Source organism: Heterodontus francisci, chromosome 24, assembly GCF_036365525.1.
Source record: "Heterodontus francisci isolate sHetFra1 chromosome 24, sHetFra1.hap1, whole genome shotgun sequence".
Taxonomy (NCBI): Eukaryota; Metazoa; Chordata; class Chondrichthyes; order Heterodontiformes; family Heterodontidae; genus Heterodontus; species Heterodontus francisci.
The window spans coordinates 21,843,428-21,856,202 of record NC_090394.1 but is presented as its reverse complement, the minus strand read 5'-3'; the positions used below and the strand labels follow the sequence as shown (position 1 = coordinate 21,856,202).

Genomic DNA, 12,775 nt, shown 5'->3' with positions numbered 1-12,775 from the left:
TGCTCACAGGTCCCACAGATCACAGATTCCATGACAGCTTTTAAAAGGAAAGAGAAGAAATATTTGAAACTTTATAGGGAAAGGGCAGAGGAATGGGACTAAGTGGGATGACTGTTTGAGACCTGGAACAGATGTAACATCCTCCTTCTGTCTTGCAAAATTCACTGTTAAATGAAAATGAAAGGTCACAGTGTACCTCAGTTCTTCTTTCATGGGGCTGTATTCAGTCACTATGACCTGAGAGGACTTCGATTAGACTTGTGCACAAATTTGTGTTACTGCTTTCAGCCTCTTATCTAATCTCCTTCCATACTAAAATGCTGTTCTTGACAAAGTCATGCTTTACCTGGTGCAAGCATATTGCTCACTAATTAAAGACTTGGAAATATGGATTTCAGTAATTCAAAAACTATTCGAATTTTTGTGATTTGGAATCAGTCTAAACTTCAATGGGTTTGGTAAATATATCCCAAAAAGCATATGGTTAAAATTAATGAATGTCTTATGTTTCTTTTTACATTTTAATGCATTATGATTACATTCACCATTGTTCCTCATAGCTTTCAACATAACCAGTAGTCACTTTGGCTTCTAATTATAAGCATTTTACTGAATGGCAGTGATTGTGTTCATTGAATAGTAGGTACTTAATTATTCTATTTCAAGCATGTTTAAACTTGCCCTCCTTTTACATTTTACTGCTGAAAGTAATCTTACATGGAAGAAGCAAGGCAATAAATTATAAATGGGTGGTTTCTTAAAACTAATTTGTGAAGCAATATTACCTTTGCACAAACATAAAAGCCTCTACTTTTATTGTATTGTTCAGCATTCCTCAGTGATCGAACAACATGTTGTTTAATTTTTTTACTGCGTAATGCTCAGTACAGTTGTTTGATGTTCCATCCATAATAAGGTTTTATGGTATCACTGGAGATAAATATGGGCTTAGGCTTCACAATACAAGGCATTGTCTTCCCTTGTAAGGCTCCCCTGTTCCGTGCATCATTCCTCTGCTAGAGTGCAGGCAGGCAGGCAGGCAGGCAGGCAACATATTCTTGTGCTGTCATGAATCCGCAGTGTGGTTTTGGACCTATTCCAAAAGCTGCCAAAAACCGCAGCTTTAAAGCCAAATCCAGTCCAACCCTCAAAGAGAGCCAGCCTTGGCAATGAAAAATGAACAAGTTCAAATAAATACTGTACATTACAACTCAGAAACCAGGGGAATACATAAAATAATACAAAAACTGGGTAGAATAATGAATACAAAATATGTGATACAAATGTTGAATAATAATAAGACGCCTAAGTTATTGCATCTATGTCTATAACACCTGAACAAAGATACCACAAAGAAGCAAGAGCCAGAAAACAACAGGGACAGAGAGAGAAAGATTGTATTTTATTGAAATAAATTCAGCCCTGAGATTTGTTAAGCGTTGAGGCAACACAATAATTGAAATAATTTGTTCCAATGCAATTTTTCCTGAGGCATGTCACTAGCCCTGCCCAGCCCTTTTGGTTTTGAGTTTAGTCACGTAGTAACTGAGGAAGACGGGGCAGCGAGGAGCTCTCTCAACAGCTTGAGAAGCGGGCGACTCTCTTCTAATAGTGGGAATTCATTACTTCACCAGACCAATGCATTTCAGTTGTTTTGGTTTATCTTCATTGTTAACTGTGATCCTGTCAACGTAACATAGCATCTCTGATGCAGAATAATCCAAATGTTTTCATGCAGAGTGATGACATAGTTATCCTGGCTTTTATACAGTTCTAAGGCCCAAATGAATCACTTTCCAAGTCAAGAGCAAATTTGAAATTCCAGACATCTCTCAAAAAATGATTTCGTAATTCCCTCATCTAAATGTTGCTTCAAAGAAAACCAACACATTTCAATCAAAATAATGTATAAACTGACCATGTTTATAAATGATGCATGTGCCACAGATTGCATCAAGTCTATTCCATTGCAGGTTTACAGTTTTTAGCATTTCTGCATTTGTATGTAATTGGAACCTCTTTATATAACTGTTATGGATCATAGGCTAGCCAAGAACATTGGGTTTAAGACTTGTCAGTCCCCTCTCAATTAGGTTTATTATTGACGAGAATGATTAATATTTTCTGGTGCCAAGATTCAGCAACAATTTGTATTTATATAGCGCCTTTAACATAGGAACATAACTGACACCAAGCCAAGAAGGCAATATTAGAAGGGATGACTGAAAGTGTTGTCAAACAAGTAGGTTTTAAAGGAGTGCTGTAGAGTTTTGGATGGTGAAATTGGGCAAGAGTGAGGACACATATCGATTGCCTATAATGCGTTCCATCCCATATTCAGCTCTATTGACTCCAATGGAATTAAATATCAAGTGTATCGTATAACTGTCGACTAATACATTTTGCCTCCCCCTCCATGTCCAATTTCAGTCTTTCAGCTTCCAAAGGTAATGCATTGTAAAAGAAGCATTGTATACCAAGTTCTACCTCACATTCGTGGGGACACAGATCCAAACAGCTGAATTAAGATGTGCCCTTAAGCTTTTAATGTACAATTGTGTTTTATTGATGGGTCAACTGCAAGTGTTGGCTACAGAATATTGCAATTAAATTGGGATCAGAGCTAAATGATCTTGTAGGAAGGTGAATATATTTGTATTCTTAAAAATATTACAGCTTATCAGAGGGGAGATTTTAACCTGCACATTCTATATCCAGTGGGTTGGGGGGTGTTACTATGGTGGTGGATGGGAGAGAGGGGTTCGCTCAGCATTCCTGAAGGTATACCACCACCCACTATTTTAACTAGGCTGAAATGAGGCATGGGAAGGCCGAGAGGAGCAAGGGCTCAGTTAAATGGAAATATTGCATCTCAAACACATCATCAAATTGTGATCTAAGTGTTACACAGTTTCAAACCCACAACAACAGCAGGAGGCAGGTAGATTCCTGGCCTACAGAAGGCCCTGCAGACAAGTATACCTTTTTTCAAAGGCTCGTTGAATGTCAAGAAGAGCAGGAATGCTTTTCCTGGCCCTACAAGGATACCTTGGTCATCCCCAGCCCTGGGCTTCTCCCACTCCCTCTATCTCCCTTTTCCAAACTCCTCCCCAATTCTTACTTACCTCATTGGGTCCATTTCCATGGGTCTTCCCTGGCAGCCTGGCCCTGTGAATTCTGACTCCTGCTCACCCGTGTTGACGCCATCCCTGCCAGCTTCAGGCAGGAATCAGTGTCGGGAAATGTTAGCGAGACCCTGGAGTTAAAATCTCCGGGCCTCATTGGGGCACTAGATGGTGTGCCATCTGCCTCAGCCCCCCCACTCCCAATTCCTGCCCTGAGTTAAAATCAGGGCTTATATGTAAATTAGCCTTTCTTAAGTTCAAGTAAAAAGGGCACGTGTAATTGATCCAAACAAATCAACATGATCAAACCACGTTTTATTTCGAAGGTTCACTCCTGAAGTAAAATAATTTTGAAGCGACCCATTTGGAATCCAGTAAACTTTAATAGTATGGCTGACACTTGGTGAGCAATTTTGCTAGCAGGAACCTTGCTTAGTAGTCACACATATTGGGGGATTGTCAATAGACTGCTTATGATTCATCCTCCCAATGGATATTGGACAAGCCTCCACACAAACACAAAAAAAAATCAACCCTTTACAGAGTCATAGAAATTACAGCACAGAAGGAGGCTGTTCAGCCCATCATACATGCATTGATGCTAGCTCCTCAATCAGAGCTATTTAACCCCATATTCAGCAAAGCTTTCTGCTTTGGATATTTCTGTTTATACCTAACTTTTCTTTATCCTCATCCACTGCATTTAACATTAGTTTTTGGTAATTCTGAAGCTGCATTCATCAGATAACTTTCTTGACTAAATATTTATTCCTGTCTGGATTTTTTTTAATGTAGATGGTAGTTTTGATGGACCCAACAGAAGATCCAGATGACATCTTGCGAGCTAATAGGTCCCGTGAACGAACATTTATGTTTGATGTGGTGTTTGATCACACTTCCACCCAGGTAGAGACTCACTTAGTAGAAAACACCTTTGTGTGTTATATCATCAAGGTGTTCTAGTTCTTAAGGCAGGGGCTTGGTGCAATAAAGAGCTTTCCCCTGTACTATCTCTTTTGTTGCATTTGCTTTTTATGCACTTATGCTCACAAAATCTATAAGAAAAGTATTAAAAATGATTCCGATTTGGTGCTGAAATTAATTCATGTTCACGCTAAGGGATGTCCGTGCCAGGAAATGTGAAATGTTTTATAGTTTTCTCCCTTTGTCAGATATAATAGTTTTAATACATAGTAAATGTTCTTTTACACTGCATCAACACATTTTTACTCCAACCCCTGCTGCACCAGTGTAATATTTCTATTGTTCACGCCAGATATCTTTATGGCCTCTCCGAAGTTGACTGCCAATTAGTGCTGACATTGTTGGTCTGATGCTGCAGACTGGTGTCCATTAGAACTGGACTGAGTTGCAAGCTTATTTCTCTCACGACTCAGACATCTATCAGAGACAGAAAACTTTCATTCCATCAGTCCATACTGGATTCTAACCACCGTGAAAGGACAACACTTGAATTCACTGCTTCAACTAACCCCAATAAATGCTTTCTGTTTATATTTTTCCAAGCCGATTGCCTTCTTAACTTTCTTTGCTATTTTGGCTTAACGTGTTTCTTCTTGCAGTTAAGAAAGTAGAATGATCGAAGCTATCGACTCCTCCATTAGCTTCTATCAAACCTGTTCCTTCAGCTGCTGAAGGGAATTTTTTTTTTGCTATTGGAACTTGACCCTCATGATTTTTCTTGCTCCCTGGGATGAGTTGCTTCAGGACTGTACGGTTCTCCATTAAGTAACCCAAATTTGAGTGTCAATCAAAATGTGAAGGCTGGATTGTCTAATTGTTGCTGCTGCGGGAGCTATTTTAGTGTGCTTAACATTGAAGACAGGATGGGTCGATGGGTTTGTCCGTTTATTCCTCAGACCTCCTTCAGAATCTCGGATGAACGCTTCCTCCCTCTGTCACCTTGACAAGTCCAGATAAATGATATTAGTTTTGACACCTATTTGGGTCCAAACACAGCTCCTAGTTTAAGGCTTTACATAATTCAGCATAGTTTGTCATTAGAGTCAATTAGAGTCATTTACGGCACAGAAGGAGGCCATTCAGTCCATCGAGTCCATGCTGGCTCTCCATGGAGCAATCCAGTCAGACCCACCCCTGCACTCAATTCCTGTAGCCCAAGGGTCGGCAACATGTCCGTACACGGACTCCAGGACCATGATAATTTTAAATATCTTGCTCCAAGCCTTTAAGCTTGCGTTTTAAAGTAACCTCGGGGCTACCTTATTTTAAAACACAAATTTAAAGGCTTGGAGTAAGACATTTAAGATTACCAGGAGCAAAAGTCATTAGAAAGAATCAGGATCATTGGACCATTGGGCTAGGTCCTACAGCTTGCAGGCCAGAATTTGGCCCGCCAAAGGTTTGTATCTGGCCTGCCATTCAAATCAGTTGCCTGCGCATTGACCTCGGTCAAATAGGAGCGCGGGACTCGCTGGGAAAACTGGTGCCGTCAATCAGGGGGCGTAACCAATGGGACTGGTACAGGGGGAGGTGCTGGCGGAGCCTTGGAGGGAGATGATTGTCGGACTAACTCTGTGGTCGGGCATTCCCAGTGCAGAGGAATGCTTGCAGGGAGGGCTGGTTAAGACATCACCGGCCTGCATGATTTTATGTCCCATTGATGGGATGTCAGGCGCTGGGGCCTGTGATTTCCTGGAAAGTGCTCCATGCCCATGTCCAACCTGCAGAATCGGCCCTGGAGAATGTTGGTGTGAGTAGAACAATAGGATAGCGCACAGGAAAGCAATTATAGAACTGGAAAGGCAAGACTTCTTTGAGCCAGAACAAGCTGTTTTATTTTTAGGCAGACAGTCCACTTACTCAGCTCTCCAAACGCCCCTGGTTTCTTTCAGAGTGCAGGGCCGGCACTGAGCGGCAATGTGTTTCTGCTCTTGGTGCATGGTGGCCAAAGGGAGAGATGGGGGAGGGGCACACAGGGATGGAGAGAGAGTATGGGGAGAGAGAAGGACACAATGAGGGGAAAGAGGGAGAGAGACAGAGAGAGGGAGAGAGAGAGGGGAGGGGAGAGGGATAGACACAGAGAGGGAGAGAGAGGGGAGAGAAAGAGACAAAGATCACTCCTGACCGGTGGACATCTATCCAAATTCTCCACATCACTACATAGAGGGCTGGATTTTGTGCTGGAGGCAGGGTGCTCGGCACCAGGCCGAAAAGGTGGGAGGATCCGCACCTCTGCATTTTCGTGCTCCCCCGGAGCGATCCTCCGATCTTTTTGATTCAAAGTTTTAGGAGGCGGGATTCCAGTCCCTTTACTGCAGAGGCCTTGAACACAGACCCAGTGGTGGGATCCCGAGGTAGATGTGGTGGGGTCACCGGGGCTAATCTAGAAGAGGCCCCAGCGAGTAGGTGGTGGTCGTTCAGCCCAGGGGGAGTGGGGTCTCGGGGGGTAAAGTTGTTTCTGCTGGGGTTCCTCCGCAGGCCACAAATTGCCCAAGGAAGAAGGACACCTCCCCAAGCCCACAGTGAGGGCGCCTCCTGTTGCAAGGCGTCCTCCCTGCGTGTTGGAGGTTCCCCACCCTCCGCCGCTGGCAAGATCCCAGTGGTGGCAGGTAGAGGCCCTTATTTGGTTGTTAATAAGCCACTTAAGGGCAATTGGCCTCTGGGTGGGAAGGCCGTCGTCGGCCTATCCCACTCCTGGGAAGCTTGCTGGGCGACAGGGTGGAGATGGGCCCCCCGCCACCCATCCCGATACTCCGTGTCCCCCCAGCTCCGATCCCACCTGGGGGAGGGCCCGTAAAATTCTGGCCAAAGTGTGCGGGCAGACATTGACTGCTTGTCCAAGCAAAGACAATGCCAGGTATCTCACTAAATATGTTTTAAATTGGTTTTTCATTGTCTAACTTATCTAAACCTGTCATAATCTTGTATACCTCTCTCAAATCGCCTCTCAATCTCCTTTGCTCCAAGAAGAACAACCCCATCTTTTCCGACCAAACCTTAGTACTAAAATCCCTCATCCCTGGAACTATTCTGGTTAATCTCCTCTGCACCCTCTCAAAGACCCTCACATCCTTCCTAAAGTGTGGTGACCAGAACTGGATGCCTAAACCTGATCTGGGGCCTAACCAGAGCTTTATAAAGGTTCAGCATAACTTCCCTGCTTTTGTACTTCATGCCCCTATTTATGAAGCCCAAGATCCCATTTGCTTTGCTAATTACTCTCTCAATATGTCCTGCCTCCTTCGAAGATCGATGCACATGCACCTCCAGGTCCCTCTGTTCCTACACACTCTTTAGAACTGTGCCATTACCTCATCCTATCCCTTCTACAAAAATTCATGAACTCACACTTGTCTGTATTAAATTCCATCTGCCACTTGTCTGCTCATTCTGCTAGTCTATCTATGTCCTATTGCAGGTGGTTCATATCATCCTCACTGTTTGCCACTCCTCCAAGTTTGATATCATCGGCAAATTTTGAAATTCTAGTCTGTATCCCTAGATCCAAGTCATTTAGATATAGTAAAAAAAGCAGTGGTCCTAGCACTGACTGCTTGGGGAACACCACTGTCTACCATCCTCCAGTCTGAAAAATAACCATTTCCCACGACTTGCAGTTTTCTGCCCTTAAGCCATTTTTTAATCCAATTGGACACTGACCCTCCTATTCCATGAACTTCAATTTTGTCAACCAGTCTTTTATGTGGTACCTTATCAAATGCTTTCTTAAAATCCATATAGGCAACATCCTCCACATTCCCTTTATCAACCTTCTCTGTTACTTCATTAAAAAAAAATAGATTATTCAAGCATGTTCTGCCTTTTAAAAATCCATGCTGGCTATCCTTAATTAACTCAAACCTCTCCAAGTGTCTGTTGATTTTTTCCTCTGATTATCGTTTCTGAAACGTTATCCACCGCTGATGTTAAACTAACTGGCCTGTTAGTTGTTAGGAGTGTCCTTACACCCTTCCTTGAATAACCATGTCACATTTGCCACTCTCCAATCCTCTGGCAACTCTCACATATCTTGGGAAGATTGGAATATTATGAAAAGCCCTTCCACTATCTCCATTCCCACTTCCTTTAGCAACCTGGGATGCAAGTCATCTGGACCAGGTGGCTTATCTACCCAAGCATGGCCAGGCTTTCCAGTACCTCCTCTCAATTTTTACCCTATCCATTGCCTCTACTCTCTACTTCTACCATATTTTGTCAATGGGAATCGGGGGGAAAACTCTTCACTGGTTGGAGTCATACCTAGTACAAAGGAAGATGGTTGCGGTTGTTGGAGGTCAATCATCTCAGCCCAGGACATCACTGCAGGACATCCTCAGGGTAATGTCCTTGGCCCAACCATCTTCAGCTGCTTCATCAATGAACTTTCCTCCATCATGAGGTTAGAAGTGGGGATGTTTGCTGACGATTGCACAATGTTCAGCACCATTCGTGACTCCTCAGATACTGAAGCAGCCCGTGTACAGATGCAGCAAGACCTGGACAATATCCAGGCTTGGGCTGATAAGTGGCAAGTAACATTTGCAACACACAAGTGCCAGGCAATGATCATTTCAAACAAGAGAGAATCTAACCATCTTCCCTTGATGTTCAATGGCATTACCAACGTTGACTCCTCCACTATCAACAGCCTAGGGGTTATCATTGACCAGAAACTGAACTTGAGCTTCCACATAAATGCAATGGCTACAAAAGCAGGTCAGAGGCTAGGAATCCTGTGGTGAGTAACTCACCTCCTGATTCCCCAATGCCTGTCCACCATCTAAAAGGCACAAGTCAGGAGTGTGATGGAATACTCTCTACTTGCTTGGATGGATGGAGCTCCAACAACACTCAAGAAGCTCGACACCATCCAGGACAAAGCAGCCTGATTGATTGGCACCCCATCCACCAGCTTCAACATTCACTCCCTTCACCACCAACGCACAGCAACTCACCAAGGCTCCTTCGACAACAGCTTCCAAACCTGCGACTATGACCACCTAGAAGGACAAGGGCAGCAGATGCATGGGAACACCACCACCTGCAAGTTCCCCTCCAAACCACACACCATCCTGACTTGGAACTCTAACGCTGTTCCTTCACTGTCACTGGGTCAAAATTCTGGAACTCCCTTTCAAATAGCACTGTGGATATACCTGCACCCCATGGACTACAGTGGTTCAAGAAGGCAGCTCACCACCACCTTCTCAAGGGCAATTAGGGATGGGCAATAAATGCTGGCCTAGCGATGCCCACATTCTGTGAAAGAATTAAAAAAAGATTTGTCTTCCTTAGTACACAATGATACAAAGTACTCATGAGGTATTCTAGCCCGCCATGCGCCTTGAAGCATATCTTACTCTTTTTGTTCTTAATAGGCCCCACTCCACCTCTTACCAACTGCTTACTACTTACATTCGGCGCAGGCTTGGAGGGCCGAAGGGCCTGTTCCTGTGCTGTAATTTTCTTTGTTCTTTTATTCCAGTAGAAGATTTTTGGGTTCCCTTTTATGTTAACATAAATTAATTAATTTAAGTATTGCTGAAAATTGAGACATGTTGTCGAAGCTTTTCGTCTTGCACTCATCAGGACAATTGCAAGAATAACCAATGTAAGGGAAAACAACAACTTATACTATATGAGAAGAGAGTGCTGATTGGTTGGCAAATGAACTCTGATTGGTAGAGACATTGCCATGGCGAAGCCACCAGTTTACAGTGACTGACAGTCAACTGCCAAGCTTTGTTTAAAATTTTAAACCAGGCAGCTTGACTCTGATTGGTCAAGGCATTGCCCTGAGGAATGAACCAGCGAATGGATGTCACTTATTTTGTTCAACTGAAACAGGAGCAATGTTTGTACATGTTCTTTCTGTCTGCAAAGAACAGGGCCCTGTGTATTAATATATGTAGCTTCCAGTATGTGCAAATGCGCCACACTGCGAGCCCTGCTGACAATCTTAAATTGGTTGACAGCGTAATTCTTAGCACATTGAGGATTATTTAGCAAATGTTATCCAATCGTGGAATCACATCTAATGTTGGGCACTGTGTTTTGAGTTTTTGCAAGCACGCCCTGTTTAGGTACGGCCTGTACCCTGCCCGTTGCAAACAACAGAAGGGACATGTTGTTTTTATATGATCCGCCAATCTTTGGGATGTACGGTCTATATACCTAGCATCACACTGGCATTGAAATTCATATATCACTTTATTCATTTGTGTGATAGGCAGGACATCTTTTTGGCTTGATGGCAGCATCCTCCTTTTAGTGGTGAACACCACACGTGTTGCTACAGCATAGTAGCAAATGAGTAATGTGATATATGAATTTCAATGCCAATGTGAGGCTAGGCATATAGGCCGTACATCCCAAAGACTGGCGGATCGTATTAAACAACATGTCCCTTCTGTTGTTTACAACAGGCAAGGTACGGGCCGTACCCAAACAGCCTGTGCATGCAAAAACTCAAAACACAGTGTCCAACATTAGATGTGATTCCACGATTGGATGACATTTGCTAAATAATCCACAGTCTGCTAAGAATTCCGCTGACAACCAATTTAAGATTGTCAGTCCGGCTTGCAGTGTGGCGCATTTGCACGGACTGGAAGCTACATATATTAATACACAGGGCCCTGTTCTTTGCACACTGAAAGAATATGTACAAACGTTGTGCCTGTTTCAGCTGAACAAAATAAGTGACAGCCATTCGCTGGTTCATTCCTCAGGGCAATGCCTTGACCAATCAGAGTCAACTTGCCTGGTTTAAAATTTAAACAAAGCTTAACAGTTGACTGTCAGTCACCGTAAACTGATGCATTCGCCATGGCAATGTCTCTACCAATCAGAGTTCACTTGCAAACCAATCAGCACTCTATACTCATACAGAATAAGTTATTGTTTTCCCTTTCATTGTTTATTCTTGTGATTGTCCAGATGAGTGCAAAAGCTTCGACAACATATCTCTATTTTCAGCAATACTCAAGTTCTGTACTACTAAACGACTATAATTAATTTAACTAATTAATTTGACAATCTCACTAAGTATGGGTTATGGAAGAAAAATCAGATTGGTATAGTTTAAAGGGATTCTGTAAAATTGATATTAACGCAGATTGGGAGTTTAAATTTACATCGATTTGTCTGTAGTATATTAGCAAGGTCTTCCATATATATAATGCCTTTAACATAGCAAAATGTTCCAAGGTGCTTCCACGGGACACCCAGCCACATAAGGAGATATTAGGACAGGTGATCAAAAGCTCAGTCATTTTAAAAGGGGAGGTGGAGAGACAGAGAGATTTAGAGAGGGAATTCTAAAGCTTCGTGCCTAGGCAGCTGAAGACTCGACTGCCAGTACTGGTGACTGGGAGTGCTTGGTACTGGTACTGTGCCTAGTGGAATCATTTTCTATTTTTCAGCACTGCTATCTGTCAGGTAGATATAAAGGCATCCTCATTTTGACCTCTTCTTGATTAATTCTTGCTTTCTTCAGCCTTCCTTCATATTTCTATCCTTTTCCTTGTACTCTGGACATAATCTTTGCCTCTGGAAAGTTGATGTTGAGGTTGTATTCATGGATATACAAGAGAACCACTGTTGGAAAGAGAGATTTAAGTCTCAATGGATGTAAAAAGGAGAGTGTGTGAGACTAATATCCACTCAAGACTCCACACAGTACTGAGATATGGATCTCTGCAAGGGAATGGAAACACTTGCAGGATAGAATTGGAACAAGGAAGATGTTGCAGTAATTGAGTATATGAAAAGATCACAAGGAAGGCCAAAGCTGAGATGGTGGAGCTGGGTATTGCAAGACCTGAATGGAAGAATGCCATTGGGTAGCCAGAGAGGAGAGCATGATGATGAGGCTTGTGTTATCTGTGACATCCTGGTTATCATAACTGTCATTCCTCATTTTGATAAGCACAATTAAATTGTTATAACTATTGAATAAAATAGTTCACCCTGAGAGATAAACACCTAATTTATTGTTTGTATTCATACCTGTATATAGAAACCATATACCTCAAAAGTGGCCCCTTTTATACTGGTATACTATAACTATAATTTTATTGAATATGTGACCAATATTAATACATTCTAAAAATTCCTAGATCCATTAATACTGCATGGGCATAAAGACTAATCTCTATATTTCTGCAGATGCACACTAAAACTGTTTTCTTTATTGTGCTTATTATTCTTTTAGGAGGATGTTTACCTGGCCACTACTAAGGACCTGATTAAAGGTGTCATTTCTGGATATAATGCTACGGTGTTTGCATATGGACCTACAGGTAGTGTGGGCAGTTCATTTTAAGACTTGGTCGAGCACGTAGTTTATTATTTTGAAGTTCAGCACACTTGCGTAGGGGAACATTTTTCACACAGCAAAGTGATGAATGACCAGTTAATCTGGATGTTTCTTTGGTGGTATTTGAAGGAATAATATTGGACACAACATCAGGAGAATTCATAGCTTTTCCTCAAAGGAATGCTGTGGGGTATTTGAAGTCTACTTGATGGAGCTTCAACCACACTCAAAGGACAGGACTTCTGACAATCGCTCAGTACTTCACTGAAGTGCCAGCCTGGATTGTGTGCTCAAATCCTGGAGTGGGGTTTGAACCCACAAGTTTCTAACTCAGAGATAAGAGTGT

General features: G+C 42.6%; 1 protein-coding gene across 3 annotated transcripts in view; it reads left to right on the top strand.

Annotated features, from left to right (window-relative positions):
* The window catches only part of si:dkey-26i13.8 (kinesin-like protein KIF19), a 209,126-nt gene that overhangs the window by 38,721 nt on the left and 157,630 nt on the right, over nt 1-12,775 (top strand). For all 3 annotated transcript variants that reach the window (XM_068055750.1, XM_068055749.1, XM_068055748.1), the window contains exons 3-4: nt 3,921-4,031; nt 12,325-12,412. In XM_068055750.1, coding sequence (XP_067911851.1) covers nt 3,921-4,031; nt 12,325-12,412 — 199 coding nt within the window. The remainder of the gene's footprint in view (nt 1-3,920; nt 4,032-12,324; nt 12,413-12,775) is intronic.